Genomic DNA, 24,307 nt, shown 5'->3' with positions numbered 1-24,307 from the left:
GTATTATAAACTTTGTAAAAACAATATTTTTAAAATTGTAAATATTTGAAAAATTAATATAAGTTTGATATGAATTTATAAATTTTTAAATTAAATTTGGTGTGAATTTTTAATTTTTAAAATATAAATTTTTAATTTTATGCATTTTAAATTTTAAGTTTGGTGTGAATTTTTAATATAAATTTTGAATTTTACATTTAAGTTGTGTGAATTTAAAAACAAAAATTTACTTTATCTCATTAAGTTAAAAATATGATTTTTAAAATTCGTCGTAAGTCGAAGACTAGGTCTTTGAACCGAAATTGCTTTACCCGAGGGAGGGACGAGAACTTTTATTATCATTATTTTTAATCTTATTGAATTAAAGTATGCCAAAAACATTGAAAAAACCCAAAAATCTTAGCTTTTAAAACAATCGCTACAAAAAGACAAATTTTAAAATTTTGTCGAGGGACGGACTAGGACATCGATCCGAAACGACCTCGTCCTAAATAACAAGGGAAACAAAATTTTAAAATTAAGTACTTAATTGTTTCAAAAGTTAATGACTATTAAAAAAAAAAAAAAAAAAAAAAAAACCCCGCTACTCGCGGAGTTTGAAGTGCAATTCGCCGCGACTCGCGGGAGGACCGGATTACAGGAAAAAAAAATAAGAGCTGCAACAGCTCAGTTTCACACTCCACAACTCAAAAATAACTGCGAACATACTCCACAAAAACCCGAAAAATACACCCCAAAATCACAATTTTTAACCGTTAATCACCAAATTTTTTGCTAAAATCATGTTGAGAAGGATGCTATCTAAGAATTACTCAAGAAAAACGGTAAATTTCTACACCTAAACACCATTTAATCCGAAATTTGATGTTCTTGAGCAATTTTTTTCCCCAATTTGATTTTGATGCTTTTTAGTGTAATTATGCTTAAATTGTTTATGTATTATGCTTGTATAACCTAGATTGATGCTGTTTAACATGATTAGAAGCCTTAAACTTCAAATTTTGAATAATCTAGGGTTTGTGTTCTTGAGCAAATTTGGGGCTTTTTGATATAAACAGGTTATGGCCGATTTTTGTCATGAATTGTTGCTAAATTAAGTAGTGTAACATGTCTAGGTAGTTAAATGATCCAAACTTTGAGCCTAAACATGATTTTGAGAATTAAAGTAGACTTTTTCAAGTCTAAAATTCATGAACTTGATTTTTGAAAGATAATGCCATTTGAAACATGTTTAATTGCTAGTAATGATTATTTTGACATGTTATTTGAGTTGAATGATTATGAACTTGGCGAACATTTTCGTATATGCTTATTTGAAAAAGTGTAGATTTGATGAAAATATGAAAATGAGCTTAAGTTTGATATAAATTGATAATGTCATTGTAATTATTTTGATTGATGATTTTGCTGACACTAATGCATATTTGGATGCACAAAATTTGTATTTGATGTGTTTTGCAGACTGAAAGGGGTGAATCTTCATCCCAAGCCCGCAATGCTCCTGCTGAGAATTTGGAACAACAGGAGGTGGATAACTACTACAAGCAGGATATACCTCATCCAGTCATGACCTTTTCTGATATGCACTTGGAAGAATTGCACCCGAACCTGAGATTTGACAGACTTTGGATAGATTATCCAAAATATCAAAGGGGCTTGCATACTCTTCATTCTAAGGTTGTTGAGGTACCAAGGGTCATAGAATGGGGATCCTTAGAAGCTGTAGAATTGGCCGGGCCAATTAGGGAATTACTTGTACAGAGGTATGGTAACTCTTCTTTTACTGACTGGGTACGTTTATTCACCATGCGTAGACCTGTATATAAAGTATGGTGTGAAGAATTGTTATGTAGTATAGAGTTGAATGATCGGGTAGCTAGTTTAACCGATCGTTCTTTTATTAGATTTTTGTTAGGCGGTTCGATGCGCCACATGTCTCTACTGGACATGGCTCAGGCTTTACGTATATATACGCCTGAGGAGTTAGCGTCTGCCGATTGTAGAGGATTGATACTAAACGGTAGAAAGATAGATGAAAATTTTGATACACACGGTGTGTGGAGTCAAATGACAAGCCATCACCGTTTCAAAGGGGGAAATTACTCTTATTTGGATATAGATAGAGCCGAATTAAGAGTGATACATAGGTTTTTAGCTAATTCGATTACACAAAGGGGTAAGAACAAGGAAAAAGTAAATGAACAGGATTTGTTTTACCATATGTGTATTCGAGACCCACAAAGCGCTGTAAGTATACCGTATTGTGTGGGTTATTATTTATCAGCTATGGTTCGGGGGATGCGACCGCATAGCATAATAGGAGGTGGTATTTTTATTACTTTGATTGGTGAATATCTCGGTGTGGATATAAGTCGGGGGGGATTATTAGTAGAAGAACCGGAACCCCGCGATACTATCGGTTTAAATGTATACCATGGTGCGAAAGTTTTAAAGAGGCGAAATAACGCCGCAGTACGATACCATGGTAGACATCCACAGGTGGAGAGAAACCAACATCAAGGTAATGTAGGAGGGGGGAATGAGATGCAAGAAATGCAAAGGTTTATAGCTTCTCAGGAATACGAAAATGCTAGACAGAGAGCATTTGAAGATTGGCAAGTTCATCAGAATCAAATCATAGCTCATTGCCAACATATAGGTAGAAACTATATTCCTACACCGAAACCCATCTTCCCTCCCTGGTCTATAGAGATGCAGCCACCATATCCTACGTATAACCCTGCCGAAGCATTCTATAGCACCTATGGTTATGCCTGGAACCCCTATTGGTACCAATATCATCCTTAGTATACTTAGTTTTATTTATTTTGTAATTTGTAATTATTGATACGTTTAATACTTTTGTTAATATTGTAATCATTTTTATAATTGTCTAACTTTTATTCTTAGATTGTAATAATTTTTGAATGTGGGGTAATATACCAAACTTCAAAAATATGTATATATGTTTGCAGTTTATCTTATGTACACAACAGGGTAAAACAACGCATTTTCAAAGACTGGCATTAAGTTCAGCGAAAGCAATTAATTTTGACGACAAGATGCAAAATATATGTGAAATAACAACAAGACGGAATGAACAAATGATGTGCACCATTTATCATTCAGCAAACAAACGCCAATATATTTGGAAACTTTGGTAAAAATTTAATCATTTTCACACAAATCACCCTCAATAATTTAAATTATTCCTGATTTCTTGCAAATGAGGGGCATTGCAAGATCTTAAGTGTGGGAAGGGGTTAAATTCTTTCGGATTTTAAAATTTTTTACTTTATACACTTGGTTACCATTAAAAATACTAGTAAAGCAGTAGTTGTATTAGAATCTAGTGCTCTCTGATAATAAAGAACAGCCCTAGTCTTATATACTGACTACCCAATTCTAGTAAAATTTTTAAAAAATTTCAATTAAATGAACTAAAAATCATGTTTATACATATTTATGAACGATAAAACTAGGTTTTAACACCGAAATTATTGTTACCTCAAAAAGGACATAAATTGAGAAACAAACTAAAATGTTACAATTCATTTAAAATGGAATAGAGGACGATAAAAAGGAAAATAAAAGCCAAGTGTGGGAAAATTTACCAAGTTATCTTAAACATATGTCACATATATCTGTAACAAATAACTGAAAATACTTTTGCTTTGGACTAAACTAAACTGTTTTACCCGATGAAAGAAAAGAAGAGATGGATCTACACGATGAATCAATTCCATCATTAAAAGGAAGTAAAGTCTTCCTAAAAAGACACGCGCTTCTTGATTTAGGTCATGAAGTTGTCGTCCAGACCAGCTGTAGGTTGACGAAAAATCTAGAAAAGTCATCACTAAAATCAGCAGGAAATCCACGGACCTCAGCATTAAACAGGGTCGCCAAGTGGTCAGATTTATCCTAACCATGAGAAGGATTTATCTCGTACAATGGGGGGGACACCGTGCAAATTAGCTTGATAAGACTAATGAATCAGATCCCCAGAAAGGATAATCTCCTTAAAGATTAAAAATCAGCTTTTAAGACTGATATTACTCAATCCTTGAGATTGACCTTAAAGATTGAGAATTCAAACTCATGGAATTCAATGATATCTAAACTCGAGCTCGAACGAGAAAATATTTTGATCAAAAATTATAAACCGATTTGTTTTCTGAAAACCCATTTTCAATGCGTTCATTACCATTGAACGTAAAATCCTAGGAATTCACCTGGAATTCATTAGGTCACCTGAACCAAATCGGGTGTCAACCGTAAGAACGGTGGTTGCATAGTGGTCAAAGACAGGACCTTGTGCCAGATCGAAAAATTATAAGGGTGAGCTTTACTATTGCTCCTACAAAGGATAGTAATTGCGTCCGACACGTTATAGACCATAATTAAAAGCATGTCAGGGGACATTGCCTTAACAGTTACTTGTTCAACGCTTTCCTTTACAACCGGACGGTAGTTTACCGAAAGGTAATATACGGGACAAGTAAACTGGACGTGTTGCTTTCCAAATACAAGGTTAGCAAGTGGGTGACACAAAACCGCAAGTTTTGAGCTAAAATTTTCAAATCTGAAACCCACCAAACCCACAAAAATATTTTGCAAACACCGGTAAAGGGTTATCCCGGAAAACTTATCTAGGGTAAAAACTAGATTTAATTTTCAAAAGATCAAATGTTTTCATAAAGATCCAATTTCCTTAATGGATCTAAATTTTTATAGTCATGTGGGACTGTAAACCATATCGTTACTACCATTGTTTATACCGCCGTATAGAAATCACTGATGTACAAAGTGTGAAGAATAAAGAAGTGATTCTAGTATTTCAAGACAATATTGCTTGAGGACAAGCAACGTTCAAGTGTGGGAATATTTGATAATGCTAAAAACGAACATATATTTCATAGCATTATTCCTCAAGAAAGACAAGCTTTTAGTTGCAATTGTTCTATTTACAAGTGATATTCGTTTAAATAATAAAAGGTGAAGACAAAAGACAGATTCGACGAATTAAAGACGCAAACGACCAAAAAGCTCAAAAGTACAAAAGACAATCAAAGAGGTTCCAATTGTTGATAAGAAACGTCTCGAAATTACAAGAGTATAAGATTCAAAACGCAAAGTACAAAATATAAAATTGTACGCAAGGACGTTCGAAAATCCGGAACTGGGACCAGAGTCAACTCTTAACGCTCGACGCAACGGACTAAAAATTACAAGTTAACTATGTATATAAATATAATATAATATATAATTAATTATATTAATTATATATATATTATATATATATATTATAAACCGTCGGTAAACAAAGAGCCAAACTCCTCTGAGCTGTAAAAGTAACCTCCGCGACTCGCGGAGTTTGAAGGCAAAATTGGCCGCGAGTCGCGGAGCCCCAAAATGAAAAACTGCCTATAAAGCCAACCGAATTCTGATCGCAAATATCATTTTTTTTTCTCCTCATTCATACGATATATATATATATATATATATATATATATATATATATATATATATATATATATATATATATATATATATATATATAATTTATATTTTAATTTTAATTTTAATTATAATTCTAATAATAAGGGTATGTTAGCGAATGTTGTAAGGGTGTAAGTCGAAATTCTGTCCGTGTAACGCTACGCTATTTTTAATCATTGTAAGTTATGTTCAACCTTTTTACATTAATGTCTCGTAGCTAAGTTATTATTATGCTTATTTAAAACGAAGTAATCATGATGTTGGGCTAATTACTAAAATTGGGTAATTGGGCTTTGTACCATAATTGGGGTTTGGACAAAAGAACGACACTTGTGAAAATTAGACTATGGGCTATTAATGGGCTTTATATTTGTTTAACTAAATGATAGTTTGTTAATGTTAATATAAAGATTTACAATTGGGCGTCCCTATAAATTACCATATACACTGGATCGGACACGATGGGCGGGGTATTTATATGTACGAATAATCGTTCATTTAACCGGATACGGGAATGGATTAATAGCCACTAGAATAATTAAAACAGGGGTGAAATTACATTCAAGGGTAATTGGTGTAATTGTTAACAAAGTAGTAAAACCTTGGTTTACACGCAGTTGATAACCTGGTGTATTCATTAAACAAAGTATTAAAACCTTGTTACAATTCGAATCCCCAATTAGTTGGAATATTTAACTTCGGGTATAAGAATAATTTGACGAGGACACTCGCACTTTGTATTTACGACTGATGGACTGTTATGCACAAAAACCAGACGGACATATTAAATAATCCAGGACAAAGGACAATTAACCCATGGGCATAAAACTAAAATCAACACGTCAAACATCATGATTACGGAAGTTTAAATAAGCATAATTCTTTTATTTCATATTTAATTTCCTTTATTTTATATTTAATTGCACTTCTAATTATCGCATTTTTATTGTTATTATATTTAATTGCACTTTTAATTATCGTACTTTTTAATTATCGCAAGTTTATTTTATCGCACTTTTATTATTCGTAATTTCATTTATCGTTATTTACTTCATGCTTTAATTTAAGTCTTGTATTTATTTTTAATATTTTACATTTGGTTTTAACTGCGACTAAAGTTTTAAAATCGACAAACCGGTCATTAAACGGTAAAAACCCCCCTTTATAATAATAATATTACTTATATATATATTTGTATTTTTATAAAAGTAAACTAATATAGCGTTGAGCTTTGTTTAAAAAAAAAGATTCCCTGTGGAACGAACCGGACTTACTAAAAACTACACTACTGTACGATTAGGTACACTGCCTATAAGTGTTGTAGCAAGGTTTAAGTATATCCATTCTATAAATAAATAAATATCTTGTGTAAAATTGTATCGTATTTAATAGTATTTCCTAGTAAAATATAAACTATTTCGTATACCTTAGCTTTGACATCAGATATATATATTAATAATATTAATAATAATAATAATAACAATAATAATAATAATAATAATAATTGGATAATAATAATAATACTAATTATAACTTTAACGATAATAACGATAGTAATAATAAAAAAATAACAATTTTTAATGATAAATCCCTTTTATTGATAAAGATAATAATAATCATAATAATAAGATAAAACTAGAACGACGATAAAAACGACGATAATAATAATAATCATTTTTAATAAAAATATCGAAAATTCAATTGATTATAACTTCTAATCCGTTCATCGAAACCATTCGATATCTAAAGGAAAAGTTCTTAATTTTTCGCTAGCTTTCCAAGGACATGCATATCTTATACCTTATCTCAACCGCAAGTGTAACTAATTCAAGATTCAACCTAACCTGTCTAAGGGCAATATCAAAAGTACAAGCATGCATAATCCTAAATACTCGAGCACTAGTCAGGGATACACTATTAGTATGTAAAAGTTAAATTATGAGTACTCACGTATCAATATTGAGATTCAATATTGCAGGAAAGGTACGTAGACGCAACTGAAATGATAAACACTATATTGACCTCACGAGCATACCCATGAACCATACTCAATCACCTCCATAGCTATAACCCATAATTTCCTTAATCCTATCCTACTCGAAAAACAATTTCGAAACCACTCGGACAGCACTCCGTCGTAATATTTTATGTATACTAATAATATCTTGAAATAATACGGAGTAAATATATATATGTAAATCGATTGAGAGAGTTTAGAGAAAAATATTTTCAAGTTTCTATGAAATAATGAAACCTATTGAATTCTATTTATAACAGATTTTTGAATTATTAAAGTGAATTATTAAAGTATAAATTATTAAAGTGAGTTATTAAAGTATGAATTATTAAAGTGAATTATTAAAGTATGAATTATTAAAGTGAATTATTAAAGTATGAATTATTAAAGTTAAAGTAAAGTAAAAATAAAGTAAAGGTAAAGTTTAAGTATAGTAAAAGTATAAAACTATGTACGTATAATACGCGTATAAATATATATAATATTAATTTAAATCGTTATATATATTTAATAAAATAAAATATAAATATCGTTATCTTTATCATACTAGTTAAGTAACGAGTTGTCAAAAGTGGTTCTAGATATTTATAAAAGTTATATACGTTTTAATAATAAAGTTCTTTTTAAACTGAAAACGTTTTTGTACGTTTGAAACTAAATAGATCAATCGAGTCTTTATGAGATTCAATCTTCCACTATCCTTTGTCTAGTTCTCAATGATTGACAATTTGTTCTTATTTATAAATCACTTTACCATTTTCCGAATATTGTTAAAATGGAAAGATTTCTCAAATCAACGTGGGCCTTTCAACAGAGACTTGTAATCATAATTTAATATATCTGATAATTCAATCATTTGATCTTATCTTCTAATTCCATTGATAAACATTTTGAAACAGATACAATCATATAAAGTATTTAATCTAATATTTTGTTTACGTTTCAAGTTATAATATATATACACATATACATATATAATCATATTCGTTTAATGGTTCGTGAATCGTTGGAACTTGGTCGAGGTTGAATGAATGTATGAACATAGTTTAAAATTCTTGAAATTTAACTTAACAAATATTGCTTATCGTGTCGGAAACATATAAAGATTAAAGTTTAAATTTGGTTGGAAATTTCCGGGTTGTCACACCCATTTTACCTGGCCTGATTATATTATTGACAGGAACTAGACTCTATTTGACCCATCCATGTTGCCAGACATTGCACAACTGTTAGAGCGCTCCCAACGGTTAGCCCAGGTCCACCGCCCAGGCTCGCCCACCCTGGGCGCCGTTGGCACCACCCCCACCCAGGTCCAGCCCAGCTCGCGCCCAGCCTGGTTCGCCCAGCTTGTTTACTATCTTCAGCATTTTTGTGGACGAAAATGGGAGAGGAAAAAAAAAATCGAAAATACATATAACGGCTAGTTCAACGGCTAGTTCTTTTTTCTTTTTTTTTCCTTCTTTTTTACACTATATATACACACACCAAACAACTCATTTTATATACACAAACATACACTATCATTTCATATTTTCTACCCAATTCATCATTTTTATACTCAAATAAACAAAATGAGTTCCGACTCCGAGCCCGACGTAAATATGGTATTATCGATCAGAAATACGACTACGAATCGAGCACTCGAAGCCATTGACGCGCTAGATGAATTAAGTGATAACGAAGAAGTAGAACAAATACCACGGGCACCTAGAAGATATTTACATAGAGATCGTCAGGGTCGTGCATTGGCTTTATGGAATGATTATTTCTCCGACAATCCCACATTTTCGGACGATTATTTTCGTAATCGTTATCGAATGAGCAAACCTCTATTTCTTCGTATTTGTCAAGGTATATTGAACTTTTCTCAAACTCCGGTTCCTAAATATTTTAGTTATTTTATTCAAAAACGTGATGCTACCGGATTACTTGGTTTTAATATTGTTCAAAAAGTAACATCCGCCATACGTCAACTAGCTTATGCCGCTTCGGCCGATGTTTTTGATGAGTATTTGCATATGGGTGAACAAACCTCATATGATTGTTTAAACAATTTTTGCAAATGTATTTTCCACTTGTACGATCCCGAATATTTGAGACGACTAACTGCACAAGATGTGCAACGTTTGACCACTAAACATGCTCAAATACATGGTTTTTCAGGGATGTTAGGAAGTATTGATTGTATGCATTGGAGATGGAGAAATTGTCCGGCACGTTGGAAGGGTCATTATACACGAGGTGACCATGGTTACCAGTCAATTATGCTTGAAGCGGTAGCATCGTACGATGGATGGTTTTGGCACGCGTTTTTTGGAACTGCCGGATCAAACAATGATATCAACGTGATAAATCAATCCGACTTGTTTAGTGAGTTATTAGCCGGTGAAGCACCACCATGTACGTATACGGTTAACGGATGTACGTTTACTAAGGGTTATTATTTAGCGGATGGAATTTACCCGGAATGGTCTACAATAGTTAAGTCGTTCAAAAATCCGATAGACCCGAAACAAAAAAAATTCAAAAGGTATCAAGAATCGGCAAGAAAAGATATTGAACGAGCATTTTGAATACTACAAGGCCGATGGCAAATTGTTCAACGTCTGGCACGACCGTATTATATCCGCAAAATTAGAAGGATTTTGTTGTCATGTGTGATATTAAATAATATGATAACCGAGGACAACGGCCGTGAATTTTGTGGACTCGAGGAGAATTATCGTCTGGTTCGACGACCATCGAGATCATTCCAAGAAAGGGTTGAAGCGCATATGCGAGTGGACACGGAAATAAGAGATGCGGGCATTCATCAACTACTAAAACATATGCTTGTAGAACACATACATAATCTTCCACCAAATTATCGCATACGACATGATCCCAAAAGAAATCCAAACAACCAAGATGACGCCGGACCTTCACACATTCCCGATGACGAGGATGAAGAAGATCACGAAGAAGATCAACAAGACGACGATGAAGAATAGGTCTTTTAATTGATGTTTTAATGTAATTTTTTTTAATTGTATTTTTATTTTAATTGTATTTTTTATTTTAATGTACTTTTTTATTTTAATTATTGTAATGTTTTTTAATTTTTAATAAAAGTTTAGTTTTATTTAAATATTTGTAATTTTTTTATAATATAAAATAATTCAAAAAGAAAATAAAAAAAATGGAAGGAGGAATGTCTTTGTTGGGAGTGTTTAGTCCTGGGTTTAGTCCTTGGAAAGAAGTGAGATGGAGGTGCTGATGTAGCGCTGAATGGTTGGTTAGTCCTGGAAGACATTATGTCATGGTTGGGAGCACTCTTACTGTATACTCAAGTGTAATATTAGTGTTGGGGCATCCTCAGTCATTAAAAATGACAAGCTCAAATTAACCAATTTTATCAAGCATGGTAAATTTAAAAGAACTTAATATGCAAGTCATTTCATTAATTGGAATGATGCATTTAAGAGATGATATTAGGCTGTTTATAATATAATTACATAATATTTTACCATACAAGTTAGTACTAACTATCAATGGTACACCAAATTAAACAAAACTTAAACTGATATATTGGGCAAGGGCCGCGTGAACGCAGGTCCTCACTGGCACAAATTATGATGTAGGCTCGACCACTTGGGCCGACCTTAGGTCAGCATCCCTTCAAAGTGCAATGAAGGTCACTAACCTAGGCCATAGACATTCTTGATCACCTATTGACCCCATCCAGGTAAGTATGTATTCCAATCCCTTCTCTCTCTTTTTATACTACTCTTATGTGCCTCCCTTTTATATTTCAACTGATGTGGGAATCCTATTAATTGTTTTTTCTTTCAATTATGCTTATCCAGTTACCATTCAAATAAATACTCGTACTACATTGTTTTTCGTATCATTTTGTTTAATCAAATCAAATTGTATTGTAATGTAATTGTATAACATTGTATAACAAATAATAATTATAGACAATCACAATTATTTATCTCATTGTTAGAAGATTCTACGTTTGATTGAGCTGCATTTATACATTTGTTTTGTTTATATTTTCTTGTATTTCTTTAACCTATACTTTTATCCTTACAAACTAATTTTCATATCATACAGATTAAAGTCCAACGTTTCTACAGGGCTGATCAAAAGTGACTGTAATAGTTTAGAATAACATCGTAGTATATAGTTTACATCTCTTCTTAAACGTTGATTATGGTTCCAATACTTCGGTTTTAGATATTTAGCAGGCTCAAGATTATTTATGTTACAATGACAAACATCTTATGGCCACATTTTCTTTAACTAAATATAGGTGCCCGTTTCACTGTTTGGCCAAGACTAAACCGATTCAAAATCAACGGTTAGATCACTTCGAGTTTGATTTCAGTATATTGGATTTTGCAGGTGTAATTGGATGAACAACACATGAAATGCATATATGCACACGAGTAACATGTGGATGAAGGTGAGAAATCGTCCTCACAACACAAGTGACAAGTGATGCACATTTGAACTCTCTAAACGTTTTTTTAGGCCAGCACAGCAAACTAATAGTGAAACTTATTACGGAGTACCTTAAAAACAATGTTTATTCTTTTAAGGGAGATTTACTGAATCTATGAAAAGACGGAAGAAGACGTGGGAATGATCCAAGTTTATTTCGTTGGTAATAAGAAGGTTGTTACTAGTAAACGTGAGGTTTAAAAATTACAATCTATTTCAATAATCGTATCACAATGTTCAAACTTTTTGATAAAGTGATGACATGACGCTGAAATGACAGTCTTGTCATTTATAGTTTTCTGATCATTTGTTTCGAATGACCTTACAATAACTCGATAAGGTAATCCGTTAGCCCGCATCGAGGGCCTTCGGGCCTTCAACTCGTTCAAGGATACCATACCCTTTAAAAAGTTACGAGAAAGTATGATTAAATATTATTGAGAATTTTATTATTTTTGAACTTCCAAGCCTGGTACTAAGATGTCTGACCAATATTTTTTTGAAAGACAAGTATTTGGTATCACTGACCAATATAACTGACGTTGAACTTGTGTTTTCATATGAATTCTAGTTTTTGGTTGTCAATGGACAATGAATGAAGGCACCTTCACCCTTATTCGCATATGTTAGTGAAAAGAGAAATAATAAGTTTCCGCTACCTTTTTGTTATAGACAAAGGGCATACAACGCAAAAGTATATGATGTGATCTTCCCATTTATTTACACTTTGGTCGAATCCTCACCAACACATTGGTTGCCCTACCCTCTTGAGTTCCTTCATGTTCTATTTGCGATACCTCAAATGGCTTGATGATCCCGACACAAAGATCATGGGGCCCACAGAGTTTAGTTTTATCTAGGCATATTTTTTGAAAAATTTGCCGACAATGGCATTTCCATAATTAAAATAAGAGACATCGATTGTCAAGGTTGTAAAAAAATCCATGATTGGGTTCAATCAGCGTGAACCTTGTCACGATTAAACGGTTGGGACCGTGCAAATTTATGTGTCGGGATTTTGTAGGCATTAATTTTTCAAATCATTGATTAACCCGAGGTTGATCAACTTTGACTGATTTTGACTGACCAAATCCGAGAAAGTATGACTTTTGACAGATTTTGACCGTTGACTTAGATGAATTTGACCAATTATGGCAAGATTAATCAGCCTCCTTCTAAAACCGATAAATTGGGGATTAATCGCATCTTTTACAACCATGTCAATGGTCCATCCAGAATTAAAGGAGACTAAAATATTACTCTTCAAGTCCTCATAGGTAGAAGATTTGTCATGTTCAAGCTAACCCAGGCGGACGAGTAATTCGACCTTATACTCTGATGTACGCAGCACAGCAGGATTATTCCATGACTGTTTTCAACCCTTCTCTGGCCACCACAAAATATTCGTCCTAGACAGGTTCATGAAGCAACTTCATATGTAATGATGGATAGGCACAAAACCACCAACTATTACGGTTGATTTAATTACTGATTTATGGTTAAGTTACGCATGATTGAGACAGTTACCTTTTTCAGTAAATTTATTTATTTATTTATGTCCTATTAGATATTATTTTATGTTGTAATTGTTGGTTCAGGTGTACATGAATTTGGATGTGCCATTACATTCATGCTCAAGAACGGATTTCATCAAGTGGTGATGTAGTCGATAAACTAGGCCATTTCTTTATACTTTGGTCGCCTCACAATCACGTATAAGATAAGATCATTCCTTCTTACTCTTTTATAACAGTTGAAGACTAAATTTAGATATGTTTGTCTTTTATCGTATATTGGGTATAAAAATTGTGTCAACATTAAAATATGATTTGTTGTAATCATAATGTCCGCGATCATTAATTTGTCTAATACAATGGTTGAAAATTAATTTTAAATTAAATTATTGTTCTATGAAGCTTTTCTTGTACATATATAGTAGAGTTAGAGATAGAGATTTAAAGTATATATAGTTTTTATTAAAATGCTATAATGATGATGTCATTATTAGGCTAATTCATTTGTTAAGAAAAAAAAAAAAAAAAATCTAAGTATGGTGGGTGATGTCATTAATCTAAATAATTTTGAATTAAAATTAAATCTTATTTTTTTTTTTGAACGGCAAGCAAAATTAAATGTTATTATTAATTAATTATTATTATTAAATCTTATTAATAATTATTTTAAATATTAAAATTAAATAATTTTAATTAATTATTTTGAATTGAGTACGAGAAGGTATAAAAACTAGCTAGAAGGAAACAAATTCTAAATTTATATTTTAATTTACACTTTTAAAATAAAATGACAATCAATATTATCTCTTATGATTGGATATGGATTGTTTAATATGCATTTTAGGTTTTTGATGAAATGTTCAGCTGACGAGTTTCTTAGTCGGACTTTGTGGTTCTACGGGTCATTAAACTAAAAAACTTTAGCATTTACGTTCACATAATACCTAAAACATATCATTAAACTGTTTCGTTTAAACAAACCCGTGGTTCCACTGGTCATTATATAAGATTAAGATTAATACTTTATACTAGGCGACATAACTATAACTAAATAAATTAATACGGAGTAATAATAAATAAATAAATAAAAATACTGTGAAACCATGAATCCATAATCTCAATCTCTATCCATAATAATATAATATCCGTAATTAAATACCGGAGTAACAACAATAAAATAAAAAATGTGGCTTACAAGTTAAGCTGAATCCTAACGGTCGTATTTCCACCCAGCCATATCTATAAATATAAATTAGAAAGACGCGCATTCTCCCCTCACAGCTCTCGCCACACTCACTCTCCTTTATTATTTCAACCCAATCGACTGTGGGTTAATCAGAAGGTCGTTCTGCATTTGATTTTGTTTACGAAATTAATTAGGGTTCTTTATTTTTTTCTCTTCTTTTCAACCGTGTACGTTCTTTCTTTTCTATCATGATTTTCTATTGATTTTGTTAAATTATATCATACGAGATTAGGGCTTTTTTCTTTAGATGTGAATAATTTTAAAACTAGGTTTTTATTTTATTTTATTAATTCTGTCAAAATATAAAAGTTTGGGAACTTTATTTGATTTAGTTACGAATTTAGGGCTCTTCCTCCTTTTCTTTTCAACTTCGTACGTTCTTTCTTTTCTATCGTGGTTTTTATTTTGATTTTGCTAAGTTATATCATGCGAGATTAGGGTTTTTTTCAGATGTTAAAAATTTTAAAACTAAGATTTTTCGTTAATAATTCTGTCGAAAGTAGGGTTTTTTTCTTGTACTGTTTAGTTTTATAAACTTTTGGAACTTTATTTGATTTTGTCAAGATGATCAGACTCACTCTCCACTTCATTGGATGCTGATATTATCTCAACCTGGACGTTGGTGGTACAATCACAAGGTCTATATTTTCCTTTTCTTTTTTTAATTTTTATGCTCAGTATCTTTTCTTTGATTTTGTTACGAAGGTAGAAGTTTTTTTTTTTCTTCCCTAGTGTTGTTTAAATTATTATTATTATTTTTTTTAAATTAGGGCTTTTTCTTTTAACTCTTTATAAAATAAAATTTGGCTTTATATTTTCATGTTCTTAAATTTATACTAAACTTGGGTTTTTCTTCTGATTCTGCATATTCCTAAAAATTAGAGATTTTGGTTGTGTTTGAGAATTTGATTCTGTTTTGATAAATTTCAGTCAACAGGTTTAAATTGGCACTTTAATGGTAAATGTAGAGAAACAGTGACATTTTGGAACACTCATCAAAAGCATCTCCCTGCAAAGCAGTAAATGGACCAAGATTCTAGTAAGGTAAAGTTTAAACCATTGTCACCGAATGATATAGTGTGAATATGTAATTGTAAGAGTTTTATGACGTAGATTGATCCGGACAGTTCAAAGATTGCCAGAATTGAATGTGAAGGAGGAGTCTATTCGTGACCCTGAAGACCCATTAAGTAAAATTCTTCCTTTTTAGGGTTCTTCCTCTGAATTGGTATTTGAATTTTTGTTCCTTCAATATTATTTTCCATGTTCGAACCTTTTTAACCACGTTAGTTGGGTTTATAAGTTTGTTAAATTGGATAATAGGAAATGAGGAATTGATATATTGCATTGTAGCTGACGGGCTGATATTCTATCATATCTTGAATTATTGGGTAGATGATATGTTATATATATTAGATTAGATGTATGTGAAATATGCGGGGTTGCACTTGTGGTTGAGTGGTAGTGGCCTGCCTCTAATACACTTGAGGTCAGGAGTTCGACTTCACCCGGCTACAACAATTACTTAAATGTAAATGCAACTCTATCCTGCCCGTCCGGAATCACCCGGGGCACCCCTAAGTGGGGTAAAGGGATGGGGGGTTATACTTGGCCGTGCCCTTGGATCGGTTTCAAGGTTTCCTCCCGGGCAGCGATGGGGGCGGGGTTATTATCGCTGCATCGGCATAGTCGAAACGGGAGATGATCGCAACGGGTGGTTTAGTCCCCCTCGGGTGATCCCAATTTCGCTGTCCCAAAAAAAAAAGAAGATGTATGTGAAATATGCAAAATGCTTCTGCAGCAGGTTCACTCAGATTATATATTTGCTTTCTGCACTCAAATGTGGCAACTTGTATTGATAAGATGGGATATTTTGGACTTATAATGTTAAGTACAACAATTGATGATAACTGAAGTTGCCTTCATCCTTGCAGGTTTACGTGTCAGATTCAACATATCTTTTTACATGGACTTTTTCTAGACGTGAAAGCCTGGTAGGTGGTACTTGCTGGTTTCCTAACCTATTTTTAAGGAACTATAAGTTCAGGAAGAAAATATACTGAGAGTAGGATTTTAATATACAGTATTGGATTACAATTGAATTGAGGATCTATTTTGGAAGCAGCTTGACTTCTTTGACAATCCCGCTTAAAATGCAAGGTGTGTTGTTCGCACGATTCTTCGTCATATAAAAAGTCAAGTGTGATCACTAAAACTTAAATTAGGTATCTTTTCCTTCTCGTCTCTTTGGTTGTTGTCGTGTTTAAATATATATGTGTTAGTTGATTGTTGTTGTGTTTGGATATATTTGTTGGTGCTCTTACTTAGTTTTGGAGTTGTATGATGAGTTCGCTCGATAAGGAAACTGAATGCTATGTTTATTCATTCATATCATGTTAGACATCAAATATGTCAAGTTTGTGTTTTTGATCCACTTTTATATGTAGCAACCAAAGCCTTCTCACATAGCACAAGTTCATTCAAAAGAAGTCAGGCTTCCCGATTCAGGGCCAATTCCACTCGATGATCAGGATGTTCACATCGTTAGCTCACATGCTTCAACTAATGGACTCTTTTATGTTCAATAGTCTTCGATTTTCTCTCATTTCATTATGTTTGATTTTGGCTCTCAGGCTGAGTGATGATCTCCATCTCAATGAAATAAAGCCTGTGCAGCTGGTTGTTTCTGCTAATCAAGACGCTGGCCTTATTCTTTCGTTTAGTGAGGATTACTAGGAAGAGGGCCGTTGGATGTTTTACGCCTTGCAGCGCGGGGCTTTGGTATACAGAGAGGATATCTAATAACAGCCCTTTGTACACTAATAAATTATTTATTCTTTTTCTACCCCGGATTCGAAGAATCATCCTTGTATCATTTCAGTTGTTATCTACTATCTCTTGCGTATTGTAGGCAGTTGTGCACTGCTTTGACAACGTCTAATTGCTCTTATAAAGGTACTCCCTGCCTTGTTTTTATTTTTTAGTTAATCGTACTTTTCATTCTGTCGATAGTTTGTTTTAGAAATGGTGGAGGCGAAAGAGTTAGCATGACCCGGTATGGTGGCATCAATTAATTTGTATAACCTCATAAATGTGAGTTATGAGGGAGCGAGATGTAGACAATCGTTCTTCTAATCTAGAAATAAAGGGAGTCATTTCTTCACCCAAGAGTAGGAAAAAGACAGCCCTTCACCCGAAGGTAAAGACACTTTGTTAATCATTAATTGTTTTCAATTATAATGTAAATAATTCTGACGATGAGCAGTTTGGTAGTGCATGATTGTTATCAGTGAATCACAATGTTCGTGTTCGTTTCCAGGAACTCAATCGAGAAGAACCAGCTGGTTTTGGTGGGGGCCCATCTCTGAGCGTTATATTTTTGACTCGAGGGTTGATCTTGTAGAAAGACGAGCTGTTGTTTGCAGGGACATCTCTGGCAATACCGACATTGTAAAAAACCAGGTATGGTTTTGGCTATAGACTACATTACTTTATTTTTACGTCTTCTTTTTGCTGTCGACTGACCTTTAATCTGTTGCGGATTCACATATAGCCTTCTTTTTAACTCTTGCAATTTCTTTGATATCCGATGCTGACCAAATGTCTATCTTGTCACAGGATGCTTCATTCAGGCATGAATTCCATGAAATTGTAAGCGCAACCCCCTTATGTACGGTACTAATTATAATAATGTTACAAGTAGCAAAATTTGAAACCTGTTAGCTTTATGTTTCTGCAGCAAGTTCACTCAGTTTATATAATTGCTTTCTGCACTCTAATGTGGCAACTTGTATTGATAAGATGAGATACTTTGGACTCATAACGTTAAGTACAACAATTGATGATAACTGAAGTTGCCTTCATCCTTGCAGGTTTACATGTCAGATTCAACAGATCTTTTTAACATGGACTGTTTCTAGACGTGAAAGCCTGGTAGGAGATACTTGCTGGTTTCCCAACCTATTTTTAAAGATATCAATATACAGAACTGGGTTGAGGATCTATTCTGGAAGTAGCTTGACTTTGATAATCCTGGGTAAAATGCAAGGTGTGTGCATTCTTCTCCATATCAAAAAAGTCAAGTGTGACCACCAAAACATAAATTAGGTATCTTTTCTTTCTTGTCTCTTTGGTTGTCGTTGTGTTTAAATATCTATATATGTTATTCAATTGTTGTGTTTGGTATATATTTGTTGGTGCTCTCAATTAGTAGTGGAGTTTGGGCTTCCTGATTCAGGGCAAATTCCAATCGATGATCAGGATGTTCAGATCGTTAGTTCATGTACTTTAACTAATGAAATAGACTCTGTGCGGCTGCTTTATTCTGCTAATCAAGAGGGTAGGCCTTATTCTTATCGTCAATTTAGTCAGTCTAGTTTGATATGCATTATCATATATGAATGTTGTATATGCACTACTTTCGTTTAGTGGGGATTACAAGGGAGAGGCCTGTTGGATGTATTACGTCTTGCATCGGGGCTTTGGTATACAGAGAGAAGAGATTTAATAACAGACCTTTATACACTAATAAATTCTTTATTCTTTCTCTCTACCCTGGATTTGAAGAATCATCCTTGTATCAGTCATTTTCTACTGTCTCTTGCGTATTGTAGGCAGTTGTGGTTGATCAGGGACTTGAGGCTGATGTCTAAGGTGACATTTTAAGATACATTGAAGAATTAATTAGTAGCGGGATTTGACAACGTGTAATGTCTCTTATAAAGGTACTCCGTGTCTTGGTTTTTTTTTATCATTTCGTACTTTTCATTATGTCCATTGTTTGTGTTGGTCAATTCCACTCGATGATCAGGATGTTGACAATCGTTCGTCTATTCTAGAAATAAAGGGAGTCATTTCTTCACCCAAGAGTTGAGAAAAGACAGCCCTTTACCTGAAGGTAGAGAGATTACTTTCAGGAGGACAATTTGTTAATCAGTATTTGTTTTCAATTACAATTAAAATAATTCTGACGATGAGTAGTTTTGGTAGTGCATGATTGTTATCAGTGAATCACAATGTTCGTGTTCATTTCCAGGAACTCAATCGAGAAGAACCAGCTGGTTTTGGTGGGCCCAGCTCTGAACATTATATTCTTGACTCGAGGTTTGCTTGGAGAGACTCATTCTTGGTCACTCTCTCAGTTATCTTCTTTATATATTATCAATTATTTAAATCGGTTGCATATTCATTATTGTCAACTAGCCTGGTGAGGTTATTAATCAATAGAGTAATCCCTCATTAGTGTTATTGTTCTAATTTCATTTGGAAGAACAATAAGTTTTGATTGCTGAGTGCTTCACTTTCAGGCCCCAAGGATGTGAAAGATATATTTGCCACTTTAAAAGATAGTGCAGGGGACATCTCTGGCAGTACTGACATTGTAAAAGACCACTTATGTACGGTACTTAACATGATAATAATATTATAAGTAGCAAAATTTGAAACCTGTTAGCTTTGTATTTTCAACAGGTTATGGCTATTGAGTATGATCAGACAATTGGGAGCTGTGTGAACTGTGGTAGACTTGCTTGGGCAGCGTATTTGATGATAATACAACAAAGATGTAACTGATTTAAGGGACACAATTAATGACACGAGAAATATTAAATCATGCATGGAGGTTATTTTTTCGAGCAACGTTTTCTAGTTTCTGTTTAACACAGTTCTTTGAACTCCTGCTTATCAGTTGTGTTTTTATTTTAAACCTTTTTTTATTTTTTAAATTGTAAGGAAAAAGTTTAATGCTAAAACAAGACGTAGATGGAAGCCCTTTTTTACTTATCGATTAACATGCAGTTTTGTCATGTCGTTATTTGTTTCACAGAATGATGACGAGGATATGATCTACATGTATAATACATATACTTGCACAAGCTGATAACATCTTTTCTATCTCACCCACTTGCTAGACACAAGGTCTGTGCTGGACAAGACTTCATTTTTTTCAAAATGATTTTCTTTTTGAAATGATGGTTTTCGCATGTTTAGTAGGTCAAGAAAACCAAGGAGAAGGCCATGATTGCTCTCACCTCGAGTTTGTTAGTGAAATTTATGAGGTTAGTATACGTTCTCATTGTGTTTCTCTTAAAGATTCACATGTTTGCATTTGAAGTTAATTTTACTACTTTTAAAGTCAGTATTACTCGCCTTTAAACTACACTTTTAGCTAGGTTCAAATGACTATTTTAGCAGAGCTTTAGTATACAATTATACATTATCCGTTTTAATGTGTTATGACGTAAACTAAAAAAGGGTTGTTTGATGTATAACTAGTTTGCCATGTTCATTTATATGGGAGTTGGATCTTTGTGAAGTTTGCTGGAGAGGTCATTCTAATTTTTGTAGCGTTTTTGAAGATGCTTAGTACAACACTGGTGTGTATAATTGCGATCTGGTTTTTTAGTATCTTTAATATTCCTAGGTTTTTTTATCGATAATGTGTTTTCCATGTTGCATTACATATCCCCTTTCAGGCTTCGAGCAAGGAAGGTGCATCCAGTGTATGATTTATTGCAGGGCAGAACGTTTTGATCTATCCCTTGGAGCTCTTTATTTGATTGTTTGTCTACATATGAGGATAAATCTAAACAATCATCTCAGAGCACATGTACGATATTACGATCCAAGAGGGAGATGCAAAAGCTCTTGTTGCTTATCAGCGTAATTCGATATTAAATTCTATTAACGTTTCTCCATACTCTAAAGATACCATTTGGGGTTTCCTTGAGCAATCATTTGGTCTCAGGTTTGTCTTGCATGATCTTACACATATTTTTTTTTCTTCTAACAGGTTTACGATATTACCCATCCACAATCGCGTTTCTCAATCCTTTAAAATGCCCTCATTGCTGAAGAAAGGGATACAACTGATAGGGGGCGTAGGTAGTGACTCACTTCAAATATTTCTATACAAGTTTGCTTTTACTATCTGTACGTCTTCCTCTAAGATTAATAGGGATATTCGACGAGTTTATAGGCATCTTCCGATTTATTTATGATCATGTTTTTGGACCATTTTCTCAGCGGGCATACGCAGATCCTTCTGAGAAACGGCAGTTGGGTGTTGCATGTCTTCAACATTTTCATATGTAAGACAATGTTGTTGAGTATTAGTTTCTCTAGTAATAGAGTTTAGCCAATATTTAATAATAACATATATTGGGCATGTTATATGCAAGATTTTGAGTATGTCATAGAATTGCTCAGAGTAAGCTCACATATTCATTGATCTCTAACTGTCCTTTTTTGTCAAATTGAATTATCCATATTTGATATATGCAGGATTTCGGAATATAATAATGGTTCACTCTGGAATTATAATAATGGTTCACTCTGGAAATAATAATAATGGTTAGCACATTTTTTTATCTGATTACTAGGGTCCTTCTTCAAAGTTTCTTGCATGAGATAGCATAAAATGGTTCATATATATACTTCAATATTTGGGTCATGCTAGATATTATGAAAAAACATGTGACATGTAGTCTCTAATTACTACGAAGTAAATCATTATTACTTGTTTGGTATCAACATTGTATCTCATTTACTTATTTGATGTGATTGGTTCTTTTGTTGCAGCCTTTTCATGTCATTCTTTCTCAAGATCATAATCAGATTGTAGCTTTGTTGGAGTACATCAGTTATGATTTTCACCCACAAATTCAGACAGCGCTTTATAAACATAATGAGCATTTTAAGGTTTTTTTTTTTTTACTATTAACTATATCCATCTTATATTGTTATTTTTTATAATTGGTGGATTATACCCCTTTTACCTTATTAATAAGACAAAATTACGCTCCTCGTCCCTGTGGTATACCTTAAATAACACTCCTTGTCCTTTTTCCAATTTTACTACATTCCTCGTCCCCGTGGTATCAATTTATCTCACTCTTCGTCCTTCCGTCTAATTCACGGTATTTTATGCCGTTACCTTCAATCACATGCAAAACATGTGGGGGGTAATTACGTCTTAAATAGCACTTTTGATTATTTTAAGCAATGCGATTTACCAGTGGTGGTTGGGCTCTCAAGTTGGGCAAACAACTTGGTCTCAGGTTTGTTTTGCATGATCTTTCACATACTTTTTTTTTTTTGCTTCTAAACACTTTGATATGTAATGTACAGTTGTGTACCCTAACTAACAGGTTTATGATATGAGATTTGAGTTAAACGAAGTAGAAGAAAGAAGTGAACACTACCCCATCCACAATCGCATTTATTAATCTTTTACATGCCTTCATTGCTGAAGAAAGGGACACAACTGATAGGGGACGTAGGTAGTGACTCACTTCAAATATTTCTCTGCAAGTTCGCTTTTACTACATTGGAAGTCAGTATTACTCACCTTAAAGCTACTCTTTTAGCTAATTTCAAATGACTTTCCGCAGGGAATTTTGGTAAGATGGTTTTACTGTTACATTAGTATGCGACTTAGATAGAACTAGTTGTGGAGCCCTCGCTTCGCGCCGGGGGCTCCGTTTTGAATGCAAGTTAAAAAAAAAGTCTTGAACTATTTTGTAAAAAAGAATTGTTTTCGACATCTAACATTGAGTTGCTTCTTTTAGCGTTCGGGTTTTATTTAAAAAAAAAAGTTAGTAAAGTGGGGGTTCAATTTGTATTTTAATAAAAGTTAGGGGGTTAAGTTTGTGAAATTTGGAAAAAATATACGTATAAAGTGGGAGTTCGATTTGTATTTTAATAAAAGTTAGGGGGTTAAGTTTGTGAAAATTGAATATTAGTAAAAAAAAAAAGTTAGTAAAGTGGGGGTTCAATTTGTATTTTAATAAAAGTTAGGGGTTTAAGTTTGTGAAATTTGGGGAAAAGTATACGTATAAAGTGGGGGTTCGATTTGTATGTTAACAAAAGTTAGAGGGTTTAGTTTGTGAAAAGTGAAAAAAGAATAGTACTATTCATTTCTCCTTTGTCTTTTAGATATAGGTATAGTTCGATTTGTATTTTAATAAAAGTTAGGGGGTTAAGTTTGTGAAAATTGAATATTAGTAAAAAAAAAAAGTTAGTAAAGTGGGGGTTCAATTTGTATTTTAATAAAAGTTAGGGGTTTAAGTTTGTGAAATTTGGGGAAAAGTATACGTATAAAGTGGGGGTTCGATTTGTATGTTAGCAAAAGTTAGAGGGTTTAGTTTGTGAAAAGTGAAAAAAGGAATAGTACTATTCATTTCTCCTTTGTCTTTTAGATATAGGTATATAATATATGTTGAGCTGCTATTGTCTAAAATCGTTATAGTTGGTTGCGACTAAATTTTATAAAACTGAGTGAATCATTCTGTTTGAGTATAAGTTTATGATCTATAGTCAGAAAGTTTATGGTTTATTCTGTAATGATATGGTTTATAATTGGTTGATTTTTCCCCTTTTACCTTGTTAAAAAAATATAAAACTTTTGTGGTAGGATATTATCCATGAATGATATGCCTCATGATTCTCATCCAATGGGTATTCTGTTTAGCGCATTGAGTTCCCTTTCTGTATTCCATCCCGATGCAAACTCTGCTCTAGGAAGTATTCCTTGTTTGTATTATG

The 24,307-nt window shown here is 33.2% G+C and overlaps 1 protein-coding gene, 2 long non-coding RNA genes and 1 other non-coding gene across 5 annotated transcripts; 3 read left to right on the top strand and 1 right to left on the bottom strand.

Moving 5' to 3' along the window:
• The first annotated feature begins 9,117 nt into the window (after positions 1-9,117).
• LOC139842970 (uncharacterized) lies at positions 9,118-10,089 on the top strand. Its single transcript, XM_071833065.1, has one exon. The coding sequence runs from the start codon at positions 9,118-9,120 to the stop codon at positions 10,087-10,089; it is 972 nt and encodes a 323-aa protein (XP_071689166.1).
• Positions 10,090-11,087: 998 nt separating this feature from the next.
• On the bottom strand, positions 11,088-11,248 carry LOC139846313 (U1 spliceosomal RNA). The gene has a single exon (XR_011759036.1). It is a non-coding gene; the product is annotated as a U1 spliceosomal RNA (small nuclear RNA).
• A 7,726-nt stretch (positions 11,249-18,974) lies between these two features.
• On the top strand, positions 18,975-20,141 carry LOC139904417 (uncharacterized). The gene is made up of 5 exons (XR_011778787.1): positions 18,975-19,103; positions 19,378-19,488; positions 19,603-19,661; positions 19,800-19,867; positions 20,071-20,141. It is a non-coding gene; the product is annotated as an uncharacterized lncRNA (long non-coding RNA).
• Positions 20,142-20,240: 99 nt separating this feature from the next.
• Positions 20,241-21,842, top strand: LOC139904433 (uncharacterized). Of its 2 annotated transcripts, none has more exons than XR_011778794.1 (5): positions 20,241-20,384; positions 20,589-20,680; positions 20,756-20,820; positions 21,555-21,646; positions 21,788-21,842. It is a non-coding gene; the product is annotated as an uncharacterized lncRNA (long non-coding RNA). The 2 variants fall into 2 exon arrangements; XR_011778793.1 differs by having other exon boundaries at positions 20,753-20,820.
• The last annotated feature ends 2,465 nt before the right edge of the window (positions 21,843-24,307 follow it).

The sequence above is a fragment of the Rutidosis leptorrhynchoides genome, chromosome 4 (assembly GCF_046630445.1).
Source record: "Rutidosis leptorrhynchoides isolate AG116_Rl617_1_P2 chromosome 4, CSIRO_AGI_Rlap_v1, whole genome shotgun sequence".
In the NCBI taxonomy this organism is placed as follows: domain Eukaryota; kingdom Viridiplantae; phylum Streptophyta; class Magnoliopsida; order Asterales; family Asteraceae; genus Rutidosis; species Rutidosis leptorrhynchoides.
Note: the sequence above shows the minus strand (reverse complement) of the source record. Positions and strands in the feature narration are given on the sequence as shown.